Source organism: Myiozetetes cayanensis, unplaced genomic scaffold (genome assembly GCF_022539395.1).
Source record: "Myiozetetes cayanensis isolate MyiCay16 unplaced genomic scaffold, myiCay2020 scf20-37, whole genome shotgun sequence".
NCBI classification, from domain to species: Eukaryota; Metazoa; Chordata; class Aves; order Passeriformes; family Tyrannidae; genus Myiozetetes; species Myiozetetes cayanensis.
In genome coordinates, this window is record NW_026087412.1 from 11,291,077 (window position 1) to 11,308,507 (window position 17,431).

The window sequence follows — 17,431 nt, forward strand, 5'->3', positions numbered from 1 at the left end:
ATGCAAGGTCCTGGCTGCCAGGCCCTAAAGCCCGGGGCAACAGTGCTGACCATCACCTGGAAGGGGTGGGTGACATTTCCCCTTGTCTGCTTCCCTGAAGGGCAATTTGTGAATAACAGATGAGGATTCTACAATAAACACAAATTCAATTATTTCTCTAAGTAAGTTTTGTTGTGGATACTGCAAAGGGCACAATCTCCCCTATGAAAACAATCTATTCACAGAGCTGTGTGACAGCGAGGTAAATTGGAGTATATTTTACTCTTGCCCTAACTTGTTTAACAGCACAAGTCAAGAGGAGGTTGCTTCCATCAGCCAGGTTGTGTAACAAAGGCCCAAACCAGTCAGCCTGCTTCGTAGATCATCATCATCTTTTAGCTACTATTTATGCCACAGCCTCTTTTGCACGTTTTGGTTGAATCAAATATCTGCTAAGGGCACATATGAGTGATCAAAAATGAACAGCACTTTGCAGTGCAGTGTTGTTCACACTGGCATAGTTTGTGTCTGTCAACAGACAGGTTTTCATACGCAGCAAAACTGGTCAAGTGAAGCTAAAACATACAGGTTTTCCTAGAAGAAGGGTTGATTTAAAGATCATTTTTATCAAATTACTAAAATTGGTCAATCTGTGAGCTATTATTTTTTAAAACAAAGGCTTCAGGAGCAGCTTATCCAAGCCACAATCATTTTCAGTAAGTCTGTGAACCAGATCCACCTAAAAACCAAGCAATACAGGTGGCAGGTTTTGCTGCACTTGCCTGTTAGCTCCTAAAGCACATGACATGTCATCAGGCTCTACAGGCAAGTGATTTCTAGGCTGATTCACGGATACAAATTTAATTTCCAATACTTGTTTTCAGGAGCCCACAGAATGTCTCATTTTATTAACTCCAGTATAATGGCAGCTGTACTGATTTATTGATCTCACACTTGCCAAAGCGTCGTTCCACCTCCTGGCTCGGGCAAACACTGTGGTTGGAATCTGAAGGAACATCTTGCCATAAACAAAACAAAAATGCCCTGTGTCACTACATCAAAGGATTTTGAAAAGTGGTGTGTTTTTCTTTTCCTCAGGTACAGCATGAAGAATACAGGCTAGAACAAAACCCTCAAAAAACCCAAAACCTCAACATACTAACAAAGCCTTTGATAGCAAAAGCTGAAACCAAAGTAAAGTCAATCCTCAAACCTTTTATTTTTTAATGAAGCTCTCTTCCCTTTGAAAGTATAATAAGTGATTGGCACAAACTCACACACTTTCTAGCAAGGTAAATGGATGTATTTGAAAGAGCCCACTTCACTGCTTATCAGATATGCACACTCATTCACAGGTTTGGTTAAAAATAAACAAAACAACTCAAATTTTAAGAACAACTCAAATTTTAAGAACACAAGAACACGGTTACCCTGTTTCCCCCTACTTTAACTCTTTTTTTTCTTGCCCTAATCTTATTCAACTAAGCTGGGACTCTGATCAGAAATTGTCATGAGTAACTGGCCAGCTCCTATGGAGCTCAGTCTGTGCCAGTGACAGCACTCACTGAGCTTTCCTCAGCTAAGGGCACCTCAACAGCACCAACACAAACTCTCTTACTGCCACATGGCCCAAGACTCTTGCAGCCTAATGTTTCTTGGTGCTCAAGGACCTGTCCAAAGGCTCGTGATAACAAAAGCAAAGGAAGCACGGCAGTTTTGACTAGCAAAGGACTCAGCTGAACGCTGCAGTTTACCCAGCAGAGAGGGATGGCCCTGGCACTGCTCCCCTTCAGTCAGCCCATTCCAACACAGCCTCACAGCCTGCCCTTGTTCTACAGGCAAAACTGGGAGCTCAGGCTGCTCTCAAAAGGCACCAACGTCAGAGTCCTGCTGAGAGACAGCCTGGCCACCCCCTGCACTCCAGGATCTCCAGGTTTTGGTATCCCATGCTCTGGATCCCCTGCAATGCTTTGTCCTCCAGGCCCTGAATAACAGCAGGACACGAGTGCTGCCTCTTGCTTCCCTGCACACAGCAGAGCTCTGGGACACGGCCCCTCTCTCCTGCAAAGGCTTTTCCAAGCACTTGGACATGGTGATGGATGGCTGCATCAATACCTGCTTTGTTTTGCCTGGAGGAGGATTTCAGGTCATACTCTGTCTCTCTTGCTTCCCTCCAGCCCAAGCATCAGTATTGAAGCCTCCTAATGATGCAAGTAAATGCAAATAAATCAGGTCACTCACTGTAGTGTTTCATCCCCAGGAAACTGCAGTGGGCTCTGCTCAGCTGGGATTTTTCTCTTGAAGGTACTCATCCCAAATTTTTCCTGTTTGACTTTTTAATATCAACTTACCCTTCAACAGAAACCCTAAAGATACTCTGTAAGTCAGGCTACTCCAGTTTGGTATTTAGGGCACATCAGGTCTGGGTTTTGATCACTGCACTTCACCTCTCCAGAACAGAGCAGGGATGGGACAGACAAAAACTGAGATTCTTACCATGTCTAAGCAAGGTATTTTCAAGAACTGAGAATCCCTTGTGGCTGGTCCTTCAGTGAACTGACACAATTAACTTCATAATAAAAGGTAATTCACTGACTTTCTGTTGAGATCTGATCAAACTTCCATAGAAAAAAGGTTTCTTGTGTTATATTTTAAGAACAGGATCAAATAACATGACCTCAGCTCTCATCTTAATAGTGTGTGGAGCTAATGGGCTCCAACTAGGTGTTCTCTGAAGAAGTATGAGGAAAGCTCTTAAATTACATTTAGCTAACATGACCAAGAACAGCACCCTTTTTTCCCTTGTAAACAAAGCTGTCTCTTCTCATCATGGCAAAAGTCAAAACGCTCAGGTACTGTTCATGAACCTAATTTTGGCCCATCCCATTTAAAGAGGTTGGGTACAATAAGCGAAATTCTACTTTTCTTGCTTCTTGCAGACTTCTCAAAGCTCTATGCAACACTTTCCGAACACTTGAGTAACATCAGCAAAATTATCACATCCTTCCTTCTCATCTAACAGGATGTCTTCATTTGCTAGCAGACAGAAAAGCTCATTTCCCAGCTTCTCTTCCCCATGCTGCCCCCATTCCTCACCAGGTGTCTCAGCAATTTTAGCAAAGTACCACATTGCTATAGCAACATAATGAATATAAGTGCACCCTGCTGATTTGGTGGTGTTGGTAATCACAGAGTATCACTCTGGGCTAAGGACAAGACTTACAATCAATGCAGGGTTAGAAAGAGCTTAAACCTCTGATGTGTTTGACCACAAATAATGCTCACATAAACACAGTTCCTGAGTGTACAACAACTGCATATTACCTGGGAGAAACTCCAGTGGGGGCACAGGAATTACATTGGTGTAATTAATTTAACAGAAGGGCCTATCCCAGGGGAAAGACAGAAGAGAGGTGAAAATCCACGCTGGCACACCAGATCTCTCAAATATGAGTGTCCTGCTGTGAAGGGGTGTAGAAGGGAAGCTCTGCAGGGTCCCAAGGAGGCACATTCCACGTGCCATAGCACCCCTGCCCCGTGCAAGTGCAGACAGGCACTCTCCCTTGCATGCCTTTAACTTCCCCTCCACAGTGTCTGTCAAACCACCTTCCAGACAGAAGTTTTAGAGCAGGGAGGCCCTGACAGCCAAAAGTAGGAGGACTGTGATTTCCCCTCGAGTCCTCTTTTAGGTGTTACAAGTAGAATCTGTTACTAACAGATCTTTAAAGGGAATGGCAAAAGGCCAGGCTAGCTAGAGATGTTTGGGAAATGAGCATTGCTATTGCATAACACTGTGAAAACTGAGATTGCTATTTACAGAGTGCTTAGGCTGTAAGATCAGAAGCTCTTCCACAGGAGATTGTCTGTGTTTCAGTACTCCCACATACACACTGAAGATTTTATTGGAACAGGGTTCTCCAAAAATGAAGAAAAAAAGCAATACCACACAGGCTGTGAAGAAGTGGAATAAGCAAGAATAGTTCCCCCTCCCCACCACAGCATAATCCTAAATGAACTCCTTAGCAGAGTTACAGGAGCATCCAACTGCTGGTCTTCTTGCAGTTCCTGTGATTTGAACCAGTCATAATATCTTTCCTTTTTCACAGCAAAACAGACCAGACAGAGTAACAGCTATGAGAGCTCATCAGGACACCTCTGGAGATCAACAACCAACAAGGAACACCCGGGGGAAAAACAGCCAGCACTTCCACAGCCAACTTTTGTGGCACAGAAGGAACAAGAAAACTAGACAGGAACATCAAAGGCCTCACATTTACTCAAGGAACTCAGAACTGAGGTCCAAACTTGGACTCTGCCTTGTAGCAGAGCCTCCTTCCAACAACAGGACATTATATGAACATTTTGATATATCTCAGCTTTTTGTGAAAGCATTTGATAGACAGAGAAGCAAAGATTCCTCAGTCCACCAGGAAAGGTTGCACTCCAGAGTCATCAAGGACCAGTTCCCAGGGCAGGAGCTGAAGGTGACCTCAAACTGACCTCTACAATCCAGGGAAGGGGACTGTTCTCTGCTTCTCCCACACCTCCCTCACACAAATCCAGGCTGTTCTCTCTGATTTCCTAGGGGGCTCCCAATGTACAGACTGAACACAAAAAGTAAAAAGTCTTAGCAAGGATTAATACTGGAGACAAAAGTGGGACTGAGAATAAACCCTTCTCATGGCTTTGCTGCCTCTCTGTGATAACTGTGCTGGGGACAAGTCAGTAACGATGTGAGCATCTCTCAGACTTTACTGCAGCACACCTGTGTGATAAACATTATTATCCTCTGCAGAGAGACAGAGAACAGGCTGAGATAGGTGAGGTACAGCCTCAACAAGGGCTAGTCCACTTAGGGCAGAGTGCAGAGAACCTGGAGGAGAAAAAGTGGACCTATAAGGAAGGACTGAAACAGTATTTAGACCAGCTGAGAGAAAAGTATGAGATCTTAGGGGAGGTGATAGTTGTCAAAATGTAAAAGGTTGCTGCCAAGAAAAATAAACATTCCACCCTCCAGGTCCTTTGAGGGCAGGACAAATAGTAAAGATTTGATATTTTTTTCCCCTGTTTTGAAACTTGAGCTAAATACTAGAAAAAAATTGTAAAGGTAAGGTCAGCTCAGAGATTGCCTGGGGGGACTGCAGAAGCTGCAGAACAGATCAGCAGCCTAGAAAGGCATGGGTGTGCACTAATGCAAACTGATGCTACCTTCAGGCAGCAGCCTGACCTTTTGGCATACTTTCCAGTGCAAGATTCCAAGATTAATTCAATCTCTTTGGGTATTCACAGGACACTGAACTAGATCTCTGGAGTCCCAGTCTGTCCTCACAGCTTTGGTACGGCCTTACCAGCCCACAAACAACTGCATTGTCACCTCCCTCCAAAGCATGGAACCAGAACAGCTTTCCTGCTACAGTGGCCCAGCAGATAAAACTTGAGCTGGCACAAAAGGGAATAAATATTTAAATTCACACTACTGGTTTTGATCAACTTGCAGCACAGCAGGCTGACAGGAGCAGCACAACCCAAGGCAGTTGGGATGTAGTGCCAAGGTACATCGGCATTTCTCCATCATCAGTCACCTCTCCCAGATCTGCCTGGCTGATACCCACAGGCAGCACTGTCCAGGAGTCTTTGTAAGAAAAGATTAGGCTGGTTACTCATTCTGTTGTCATTCTGCACCCTTTAAATTCTAGTGAACTTTATCTTCGAGGGCAAACTATCAAGCAGATCAAACAGATAAGGAAAGGAAAACAAAACCCTACCTGATTAAAGCTTAGTTTCAAGGAAGGCATAAGGACTCCAAGTACTTACAGGTTTCACATTTTTGGTAAGATTTAAGCTGCATATTACTTTCATATGTTTTACTTAGCTTTTGCATTTTGATCAACTTAAATGATTTCCATTTTCCGTTTTCCAGTTTGTTTGGCAGGGGTTAGCATGGTGTGAGTAATGAAAACACTACAAGCAATGGTTAAGTAAAAAAGGTTCTCCAACCAGAGAAACAGTCAAGGATGAAAAAAATCTCTCAATGTCAATAGATTTACTGTAGATTCAAGATGAACAGGATTATTTGCTTAATGCACACTCACAACTGAAACATGGCAGCCTACAGACAAACAGACTTCTACCAAGAGGCAATCTATTCCCTCCTCCTCTCCATATCCATCGCCCCCTTGCAAACCCTGTCATTTCAGTACCCACACACACACAGAAAGATCAGTCCCAACGGCACCGCAGGATTTTTGTGGGAGTAACGTACAAATAAATCTCTTTTTCAGTCAGTAAAGCGCTGAGCTTGAGTGCTCAAAATACCTGGGAGGCGAGCACTCCGGAGTAGAGAGCTCCGGGACGCCACACCCTCAGCATTTCCCTAAAAGCCCAGCAGAACGCAGGGGCACTGCAACCTTAGCTGGGGACCACCAGGAAAACAGCCTGAAGCTCCAGTTTTTGCTACAGGAGTCAGAGCCCTGTGCCTATTCCGTCAGCCAGGAATGTCACAGGACACAGTTCCTTCTGGTGAGGGGCTCTCCTCTTGCTCTCTCTAGTCCTGCAGAGATTAGAGCTTTTCTAATCTCTGGTCACACACACAAAGTATTCCACCCCAAAGGCTGAAGGTCTGTTACACAGCCTGCAGCCAAGGCCCCCTACTTTTTTCTTCAGCAGGCTTTCCCACTTAAAAGTTTTCTCAAGGCAAGGACAAATTATTGAAGCCTGGAGTTGTTTTCCTTTCTTATTGAAGATCTTACACACCTTTCACTGCACCGGTGAGAAAGGAAGAATGGGTTAGTGCCTCTGCCCTCCACTGACCTCCCCTGTCTTTGAGCTTGGGAAGCAGCACAGAAGTGTGCAAGACACTGGGAGGAACAGGCAGCGTTAAGTGATGCTGAGATGAGAGATTAGCTCAGAGGACTGACAACTAATGAGGCCTGGTTGCTGCAAGCACTTTCCATTGCCCACAATCGACCAAACGATCCCTGCTCCTGCCCAGTGTGGGTGATCAGTGCGTCACTCCCAGAAATAGAAGCGCACCCTGCACTGATACACTGACCTAATATTTTCTAATAGTGACAAGAGCAGACTTGGCGTTCTTTAGCCAAAGGTTAGTTGCTCCCCAAAGTGTATTATTTGATAGGAAATCAATGATGTTTAAGTTTCTGAGCAAATGGAAGGGGGTGCTTGCCTGGTAGTGGCAGAAGGAGCACAGTAGCACTGCAGAAGTAGAGAGGGAGGACAAGACAAACACTACTATTTACTCAGTCACAGGAAAAGCCATTCAGCCATTCTGTAGTCAGTGTAACAGCACATGAAATGGATGCCAGATCTTAAGACTCCACACTGCTTTGTCCAACAAAGTCAATAGAAATTTAGTTTTTATATCTATTTCAGAGATTGCAGGTTTAATACACACATACACACACTAATTAGAAGGGGGGCCAAGCAAGAACTTGCTGTTCACTTCAGAGAAAGTAGTTTGGTGCTGTGTGGCAGGTTTTTATTTCACACTAGAGCTCACTCCAGGCAGAAACACACAACTCCAGTGAGGGCCACCTCTTCATGCCAGTCACATAAAACCTCTCCACAAGGGAAGGCAGGCAGGGTCATGCTACATAGCACACAGAAAAAAATAGCTCATTCTAATGGATAATTGTTTCACCAGGTAGTGTCACAAAGTAAAAGCAGAGTTCCAAAGGCTGAAGAGCTTTACGTCAATTAGCAGGTTTACAGTGCAAATTATTAACTTAATAAGTTCTTGTTTGCAGAATGAAAAAAAATCAAACAAATCCACAGCACCTTTGGACTACAATCGCATCATTAGCTGAGACGTGGAACATCATATTCTTCGAGTCTTGACAGACTCAACACCAAGGGACAAATCCCAGCAATATTCAAAATGGAATTTTGTCTACCAGCATAAAATGAATGTTTACCAAACACAAACCAGGAAAATACAAACACTTACCAAATACAAGCAGCCTGGAGTTTTGCTGCAGACAACAGGTCAGCTGTCGACTAAGCAACATCGATGCCATTTTAGCCTTTCTTTACTCAAAAAGACTCAATCTTGGGAGATTTCTTTCCAAGTTGATGATCTGAAATAAAAAAAGAAAAGCAAACACTAATTCATGTGCTTATGGATGCAGCCATTATTACTGTGCTATTCATTTCAATTCCCCCTTTCACTAATTTCAGTCCAAAGACACTGAGAGCAGGCTGTGATGGATTAATGCTGACATTCAGAGCAGTCTCAGGATTGAGCCCCAAGTCTGATGCTCAGCTTGGTCTTGCTGACTTGCAGATGACTTCTAGGCTAAAGCTGTATCTTCCAGCTTCAGCAGGGCCAGGGAGTAAAGAGCAGTACCTATTTTCCCTTGCTCTTCCTCTCTGTTTTCTGTATGTATGTAGACTGTGTTGAACTTTTAAAGAATTGTTTCCAGTCAGTCTCTCAAGCCAAAGCTGGTTTTTCAATTCAATTTAAGTTTATGAGAAAAATCTCATCTAATACAAAAGACAGCAGGACAAGCATTAGGAAATAAAAGAAAATCAATCCCCTGAAAAACCAGTTTTTACCAATTAATCACATCTCTGTGAAGAAAGACTGTGAGAGCTGGGATTGTTTAGCCTGAGGAAGGCTCAGGTTGCATCCCATCAATGTGTAATAAACTCCTGATGGGAGGGAATAGAGAAGGAGCCAGAGTCTTCTCAGTGGTGTCCAGTGATGGGATTAGAGGCAATGGGCACAAACTGAAACACTGTGAGCTCCATCTAAACACAGGAAAACCCTGGAGAGATCACCCAGAGAGGGCGAGGAACCACCATGCTTGGAGATGTTCACAGCCCAACTGGACATCGTCCAGAGCAGCCTGCTGGAGGTGTTGCTGCTTGAGCAGAGGGCTGGAGCAGATGATCCCCTCAACCTCAACTGTTCTGTGATCCTACCTCAGCCAGTTACATATAAATGACCTTGGAAAATCAAGTAGCATGAATGGTAACACAACTCCTTTTTCGCTTTGGATCACCTCTGCAGAAAGTCTGGCTGGAAGTCATAAATGAACAGGTCATTGAATTATTATCCAGGATACAGGTTAAATTCAAACTCTACACTTATCAGCATGGCCCCCTGTGTTCTAAGCAGGACAGTAGAGCCCTCTTCCCAGCATTGTCACCTTGCTGGGTGTCCCCCTGCCACCAGTGGGTGCAGACCATCCAGCAGCAGTGGACCGAGGCCTGCAATCCAAACAAAATGCCTCTATTATCCACAAACCTCCTGGAAAGAACTCTATTATAAACAAATACACTGTGAGAGTATTGGAGCTGATCTACCAGCAGAAAGAGATCACAGCTGACTGCTTACATCAGTTCTTGGTCATCAATAAAACATACCAGCAGATGTTCATGATTAGATGCAGAGAAGCATCTGATAGGAAGTATCTCTTACCCAGCACTAAAATATCAAAAATTTAATTTCTGTATTGTCTTTAGGCAAGATACTATTTGTTTGCCTTCACACTTCAGCTTTTTCAAAATAGATAAAAGAAAACAGAAAACTTCTTGCCTACATAAACGTAGGGACCTATTAATACTTAAAAACAACTCCCTGTGCCTTTCCAGACAATTGACATAGCACTTGGTTTCACTTAGTTTGCTCTGAGTTCAAGTTAAAATTCAAGGTATTTTGAAATGTGCCAAGGTGAGCATACACTTGCACAACACTTGTCCTTATGCTGAAAAAGCTGGATTCACTTCCTAAGGCTTTGGGTCAGAAGTGTAGGGGGGAACTAGTTAATTTTTTTCAGAAAAGAGTAACTTCACTTGTAAGACAAAATTAATTTAATTCTTTCATTATTTTTTTATTCTCTCAGCTTCTTTCTTTAGTTGTGCTAATATTTAGTTTGCATAATAAACGTGTAAAGAAATGGCCCAACACCATAGATTTCTAATCTCATGACCATCCTCTGCCAAAACCTAAATGCCAGTGTAAGTGAGAAAAAGCTGTTAAAGGGTGAATCAGCTCAGCACCTCTCACAACAATTAACCACCTCCAATGACGTCCTCTGTTCAGAGCTATTTATCTGGTATCTGCAATCTCCAATTCCCTCCTTAAGTTATTCTTCAAAGTATAACTTTTTAAGAGTCTCTAGGAGCCTGTTAAAATCTAAGATGAACACAGCTTACAAAAGGAGCAGTGCAAATGTACTTAGCCACCCACTTCGTTGTTCTCACCCCCTTCAGTCATCTCCCGTGGGGGTTCTGCTGCCCACTGCCCAGCCTTCCTTTTCACAATGATGAGATGCCTCTTCACAAACAAATCAAACAAACCTTCCAATCACTCTGCAGGGTTGTGCCCACCAGTGTCCAGGTTTCCCTTCAGCAGTACCTTCTCTTCCTTCCCCACATGAGCCATGCACGTCTTTACTCCCAGAATGTTATTTACCTTTTACTTATATTTCCTGTTTATCCTAAATTCTTTAATAGTTAAACTACAGTATTCATTAGAGGCTGAAAAATATAATTGGAAATGATACTGGCTTTCTGAACACTCACAGGAAAAAAATTATTTAAGAGGTAGCTTAGCCCTAATTTTCCTTGACAGTTGTTATATAAAAAGTTTTACCATTTTCTAGTCCAGAGTCAGAATAAATCATGTAATATCACATGTGAGTATAACTAAACTCAACATCTTTTCCATCTCCATTAGGCACATAAACTCTCACAGGGGGATCAGCTGATGTGATTGGTACCTTTGTCTAAGCATGTATTATTTGGTTATCACAATAACCAATTGAATTTTGCCTCCATAGCCCATCTCCTGATCAATTCCCACCGGCCCAGCCTGTTCCAGCACTGCAAGCAGCAGAGGCACAGTTTGCAAGCCAGCAGAAATCAGCTCTGCACGTGTCAAAACTGCAGCAATGCCACGCTCCAGCACCACTGCTGCTCCGGAGCCACTGCAGGCAGCTCCAGATCCCTCGATATCCAGGCAAAACACAGTCACCAACTCCACATAGCTGTCTGGGAAGGGGGTGTGAAGGACCTCAAAGAAATGAGACCCTTCCAAAAAAATATTCCTAAGTCTTCTCTAAATATTTTTCCTCTAATGGCAGCTGCCTGAGCTGGAGAAGGCCATTGGTACAGATGACTGTACAGAACAGCTATTCTAAAGTGAATGCTCAGTACCTTAATTTGTAAACATATTTGCATATATTTTGTACATAATTTTGCATTACATAAACACATTCACTGGCGAACACAGTTTGAGCACAGTCACATTCTTCTAGAAAAAAGAATTATTTTCAGAGAGGGAGCTCAGTCCAGTTTATCAAGCACATGAAACATAAGGATATGTGGATTTTTTAAATGCACACTGTGGGATTGGATATACTTTTTTTAAACAGCAGCCCTTAAATTTCTATACTGAGTGATTATTTCTGACAGATAAAACTAGTTCTAGGAACAACAACAGCCATTCAACAGCAGCAGCCTACTGTGAACATATTGGTTTTGTGAGTGAACAAGATTGTATTTCTTGGGGGAAACTCTGGAAAAATTAAAAAAAAAAGAGGGGTTTGATGCAGATACAAGAGTGAAAATACAGAGACTTGGAGTTTGTGCAGCAAGCTTGCTCTCTAGAAGAGAAGCTAATGCAGCATGACGTCCGTGTTCCAGGCTGCAGCTTGCAGAGACTTCCCTGGGAAAGGGTCCTTGGATGGATGCAAAGGTAAAGGTAAACGGAGACAGGGCAAGACAGGGAGGAGAAGTCAGCTCTGCAGATTTGTGTCTCTTTCTTGACGCTCATGCCAAAGACACAGGAGCCTGTTTGAAATTCATGGGGGCACATTCATCTGTTCCTCAGCTGCTCCAAACCCATTTACCAGGAACAATTAAGCCGTTTGGAAACAGCAGCACAAGCTGCACAGGGCAATTACTGCACAAGGCTACACAAAGTGGGTTTGGGGAGCATGGAGCTAAAGGCAAATTCCTTCCCTTTTCTACCGTTTCCCTTTGCTTGACTTTTCTAGGATGCACATCGAGGATATCGTCATGCTACGCATTCATTGCTGTGAAATTTGAAAAATATCTAACTATCTCCTAGTCCTGTTTGCTTGGATCCATCTGGACGTGAACCAGCACAAGGCTGCCTCGTGCTGTGAGCTGTGCAAGGGCTGCAGGAGGGTGCAGGGGCTCTGCTGTCGTGCAGCAGTGGAGGACACATCCCCTCTCCCGGGGGCCCACGGCAGCACCAGCACTGTGCCCGAATGCAAACCCACCCTCTCCACACCCAGCCTGCCCTGGCATCCCTGAGTGAGCTGGCACAGACAGTTTGCAAGGAGGGTGTCTCTCGAAGAGGTGAGAAAGCTCTTCAGTTCACAGCTCAGCGTGCTTTGACACTGCACTTTCTGCATGTTTATTAACAGTGTAAGAAACTGCAAATTGAGAGATCAAGTCAGCTGTGGTTCCTGTGACTAAACCAAAAGGACAGTGTTGAAAAGTCTGGCAGTATTCAGATAACTGGGCTGGGATTATTAAAGGGGGGCAAGTCTCCTGATTTGCAGTGTCCATGAGCAAGCAACTTTAATGACTTAAGTGATGTAGTTCAAGTATTTTACTTCTAAAAACAGCTCAAGGAGATCCCAGAGTCTGAAACAGCCCCATAATGTCACAAAGAAATATGAGTGAGGTGGAAGATGGTCTAGGCTGTCATGCATTAAACAACCATGTTCCTCCTTAGACTGCATTTGAGGAAGAACGGGGCAATGTAATGTCATCATGGTATCTGCACAAAAAGACCCAATGTATGCAGCACTCACTGCTTGAGAACACACCACCCCACCCTGATTGGGGGGACAGGGAACGTCCACATCCAATAGACCAAAGTAGGAAAAAATTGAATGAGTTCACCAGTTGTTATTGACAGCACAGGGTGACGTTAGAAATCCTGACTTACTGCTTTAGCCAATTAAATGTAGTAAACAACAACATAAATAAAGAGGCCTGCCTGCATGTTGATTGTTTAATTGCAATTCACTTGGTCCCAGGAGCAGAGTTAAGAGTTCAATATAGACTATACAGTTATGAAAGCCTGAGGGCACACAATGAAACACAACAGGTCCTTTTACTTCAGAGCTTTTTTCCAAGGTATAGTTCTGAAACAAATTCGAATTAGCTCATAACAGCATTTGCAGGAGAAGTTTGTAAGAGTAACACCAACAATTTCTAGTCATAGTTAGATCAAAGCTATCTCAAATCATCAAGGAAATAGAAAAGTCCTGCTAAGAAGGAATTGCAAGAAAATTTACATCTAGTGTTTATATAAGGTTGGCATTAGATTTTCCATTTAGTATCTATACCAACCCAGCACAAACCAGAGCTGAAACCTCCTTCAAGAAGGCTTCAAGAAGAGCAGTACCTGGCACCACCCTCCTAAGAGAGCACAGAAAACAGAAAGAAGCTGCTTTCCCCCCACCTTTGTCAACCACAGGCCCCAGCCTGGCGAGCCTGTGGTTGCAGAGCACAGCTCACCAAGGAACACCAGCAACAACACAACGGCAGGGACCTGACAATGGAAACATGGATCTACCACCAAAATGAATTTGCAAAAAAACCCCACACCTCACAAGCTGACAGGCTGCTTATGCCTCTAATAATCTTAATGGCTTTGTGTAGAACAGGATGTAATTGGAAACTCCATGGTTGTACTTAAGTTGTCAAGGACACAGTTGTCATAGTTACAAGTAAAGCTCAAGTGTCGGTTATTCAGGGTTGCCTATTTATTTATTGACACCAACAGATTTGGACACTCCCACTAGTCTTCAGAAGAATAGAAATAGGAAGATTGGTTTTGTCCTTCAAGTCTTGACAAAACAGTAAATACTGCACACAAAAGCATAATAAACTGGTGGTTTTTTTGCACAGCTCCCTTCTCTCACTCCACATGCAGCTGGCATACCAGTCAGTCTGCTCTGAACACTGCAGCACAAGCCTAAAACAAGATGTACCTGTTTAGCACAGAAAACCTTACACCTACAGCTTGTTAGTACCATCCAGGATCCATCACAACACAGCAGTCCCTACCTACCTCATGGGACCTGCAATCAGGTCAGGGTTGAACCAACAGCAAAGCCAGAACACAAACCTTCAGTCCTTCCATCAAGTTTTAAAACTTATTTACAGTCAGAAGTGTCAAAACATTCATGTGTCCCCTAGGCAGGGTTTGGTGGTTGGATAGGAATATATGTTTTTCTTCTTTCGAAACCAAAGAAAAACCCCAAAACCAACCAAAGAACAAAAATCTTTCTGCTGTTGTCCCCCTTTTCGCTCTCTCCAACAAATATTTGGCCAAGGAAAGACTCCTGGTCCATAAACCAATGAATATAAACAGGTGGGAATATTGTGATTGTGGTACACTAGAATTCAGGTGACCCACTAAACTTTTGAGCAGCTCATTTCTGACTCAAGAACTATTGGAACAGCTAAGATGGGATGAGACGTGCCTACGGCTTCCCAGTAGAAGAAATACATTGTCTCAGGAAAAGAAAAAACTGGATCGAAAAAGCATCTGTTAGAAACTGGGCAAGTTCCAGATGCAAAGCCAAAAATACCTAAATAAATAGCATAATGGTACATAAATGCTGGTAAAAAAACCCAAGCACAACTGAACTTATGTTAGCTTAAAAATTCTAAATTTTTCAAAGTAATTTCTTAATAGTTTCCCCTGAAAAAACCTGCACTTTGGTATTTCAGTGAACTTTACCAGTGAGCTACACGTAAGTACGTCTCTTCACTTCAAGAAAGCACATTTTGAATTCGTTATTTTAAATACAAATGGCAAAAAAACATATCCAAACCATTTCTGTTCATTTTCACACATTTCGTCACACCAAAACATCCCGGCTCCCAATGGGTTAAACAAATTATGGCACAGCCGTGCTTTTCAGATTAGTCGCTCCACAAGCGTTCTGTAGTTTGGAAAAATTTTAAGTATTGCAAAATACCCTCGAGTGGAATTTCCAAGAACATTCAGTTGTATTTCTTGTAAGGTTTTATTCCTCAGCATCCTACCGCTGTCTCCTCAGAGGTCAGGAAAACAGATAAACAGCACCAAATAAAAGCACGAATATTTTTCTGTGTCCTAAGGCATGAAATAGCTCACTTGGAGGCAGCCTGCACCAAACCAAGGGAACGTCTTAAGCTGGAGAGAGTGCTCTGGTTTCTCAAGGTGACCCCCATTCCAGCTGAGGACAGAGGGAAGCAGATGCCTGCAGATTTCTCTTCAGGGGGTCCAGCAAACAAACGGGGAAGAGCTACCCATGTTTATCCATGACAGGGACATTGTAACACACACAGCTGCACACACAGAGACACACATTTCCCTCTGGACAGAGAGCTCGGCCGGAGTCTGTGCCCACCCCGACCGCGCACGGCAAAAGCACTTACACAGCACTTGGATGCAAACTCCCCGCAGCCAGCCCTGGTTGGAAGTGCTGCTCCCTCCTTCACTTCAGCTCAGCTCAGCTCAGCTGCTGTCGGCTCCACTCGTGAGGAATTCCATCGCTGCCCGCTCCTGCCAGCTCCCGAGCGCGACTGCCGGCAGCGAGGACGGGCATCACCCAGAGGGAGCCCGGAGCTGCAGCCCTGCGGCGGAGCCGCGGGGGATGCCCCACTTAATGAAGGTTAATGAAACCAGCTCCTGCTCAGCCAGAGCCAGCGCACACGAGCACCCGACTCGCCTCAAAACGAGAGCGTCTGGCTCTGGCATGTGGGTGTAGCCCATCAGCTCGGACCCCTGGGGATCCGAGTTCACCTGAAAGCCTCCTTGGCAGGTTTCTGAAAACAAATTGCAGAGACGCAGAGCCAGACTGCATTAACGTTTGAAACAGCTCCTTAATCTTCAACAATTGTGGAAGCTGAAGAACACGTCTTGTCCCTAACCCCTTGATTTTACTCTGGTTTGTAAATATCCCGAGGGTGACACCCGGGCACACATAAAATAACCATGCTTTGGTTCGTTCTCCTCAGGTCGTGCGCAGGCAGCACAACAACCAGCACACATCCCAACGCCACCTCCTGCTGCGCACTGATGGAGACGGGAATGGGGAGACGCAGATACCCACAGGGAATACCAGCAGCCTCCCTTCAGGCCCAGGGACGCAGAGAAAGCGAGCACGGGCTGCCATGGCCGAGGCTGGGATGCAGTGGCCAGGTTGCCATGGTGCTGGGGGGCAAGGGGGAAGATGCGCCAGAGCGCAGAAAAAGGCTGAGCCGCTTCAGATTTAAATCCCTGTGACAGCGTCTCTGCCGAGCCACTGCGCCGTTGCTGTGGCAACCGACGAGTGAAAAATCACAGCGGAAATCTGTAATTATTACAAGCGAGGTGGTGACTTACCCACTTCAGTAATCAGGGCATTAAAACGGCTCGAGAAGAGGAGGGGGAGCTCCGTGCCCCCCAACAGGCAGGGCTGCACTGCCGCAGGGAGCCAGGCACGAGATCAGAGCTGTGGGTCCTGCTTTGGACTCTATCTCCCACAGGCTCCAGCTGTAGGATGTGACATTTGGGCAGGATGCTTTCCTGAGCACAGAGTCTGGCGCCTGCCTGAGGGGCTGCAACTGGAGCTCCTGCACCTCCCTGTGCTGCAAGGGGGGAGATGAGGGAGCAGCCAGAGTGAGCCCCAGACTTGTGCTGCCTAATTCAGCGTGAGCAGAGTGAGGCACAAGGAAGGGTCTAAGACAGGCAGAGGCAAGGACAGACATCAAAAAGACAGAAGATGCAATGCCTACAGGAAGCAGGTAAGGTCCCCGGCCATTGAGTGACTCCAGTTTGTGCTGCTCTTACAGCATCACACTTTCTTCATCCCCTTCTCCCCGAGCAGTAACAGCAGCAGGATTTGTTTGGTTGGGGTGGATGTTGTGATGATTACTCTGCTAACACAGGAATAAGGAGGGACAGAAAGTCGTTCAGGCAGACCAAACATAGTCTGCAGTCTCTCCACTCTAACGTTACCTGACACAGGTAGTTTACACACCAACACGTGCAGTGCCAGCATCCACAGAACCTTTTACATCCACTGCAGGAGTACAAGGTTTGAAGTCATCCTGTGGTTCTCCAGAGCTTTTCTACACGAAATGAGCAACTGATGAGCATCCAGACAAGCTGCTAAGGAACATGCTGTTAATACCACCAAGGAAGAGATTCAGAAGTTCTGGTACCCTCCTCCTTCACTGCAGAACTGTAGCCTGGGATCCCATGTGAGTAGTAGCAACTGCCAAGAAAGAAGCCCAGATTGCAGTTGTTTATAAGACAGATCCCATACTACTCCTAAGAAACAGGCTGTTGATTTGATCCAAAATAAGGACTGAAGCTGATCCCTCACCTTCTTCACAGTTTAAAATCTGTTATTAATTACATACACAGACTACAAATGACATATTCAAACTGGTCTGTACTGGTCATTAG

General features: G+C 44.6%; 1 protein-coding gene across 4 annotated transcripts in view; it reads right to left on the minus strand.

The window, feature by feature from the left end:
• The window catches only part of ABAT (4-aminobutyrate aminotransferase), a 52,083-nt gene that overhangs the window by 21,994 nt on the left and 12,658 nt on the right, over positions 1-17,431 (minus strand). For 3 of the 4 annotated variants that reach the window (XM_050317045.1, XM_050317047.1, XM_050317048.1), the window contains exon 2: positions 7,943-8,072. In XM_050317045.1, coding sequence (XP_050173002.1) covers positions 7,943-8,012 — 70 coding nt within the window. In that variant the 5' untranslated portion in view covers positions 8,013-8,072. Of the gene's footprint in view, positions 1-7,942; positions 8,073-15,414; positions 15,646-17,431 lie in introns of those variants that run through there. The other variant, XM_050317044.1, reaches the window with a different exon arrangement.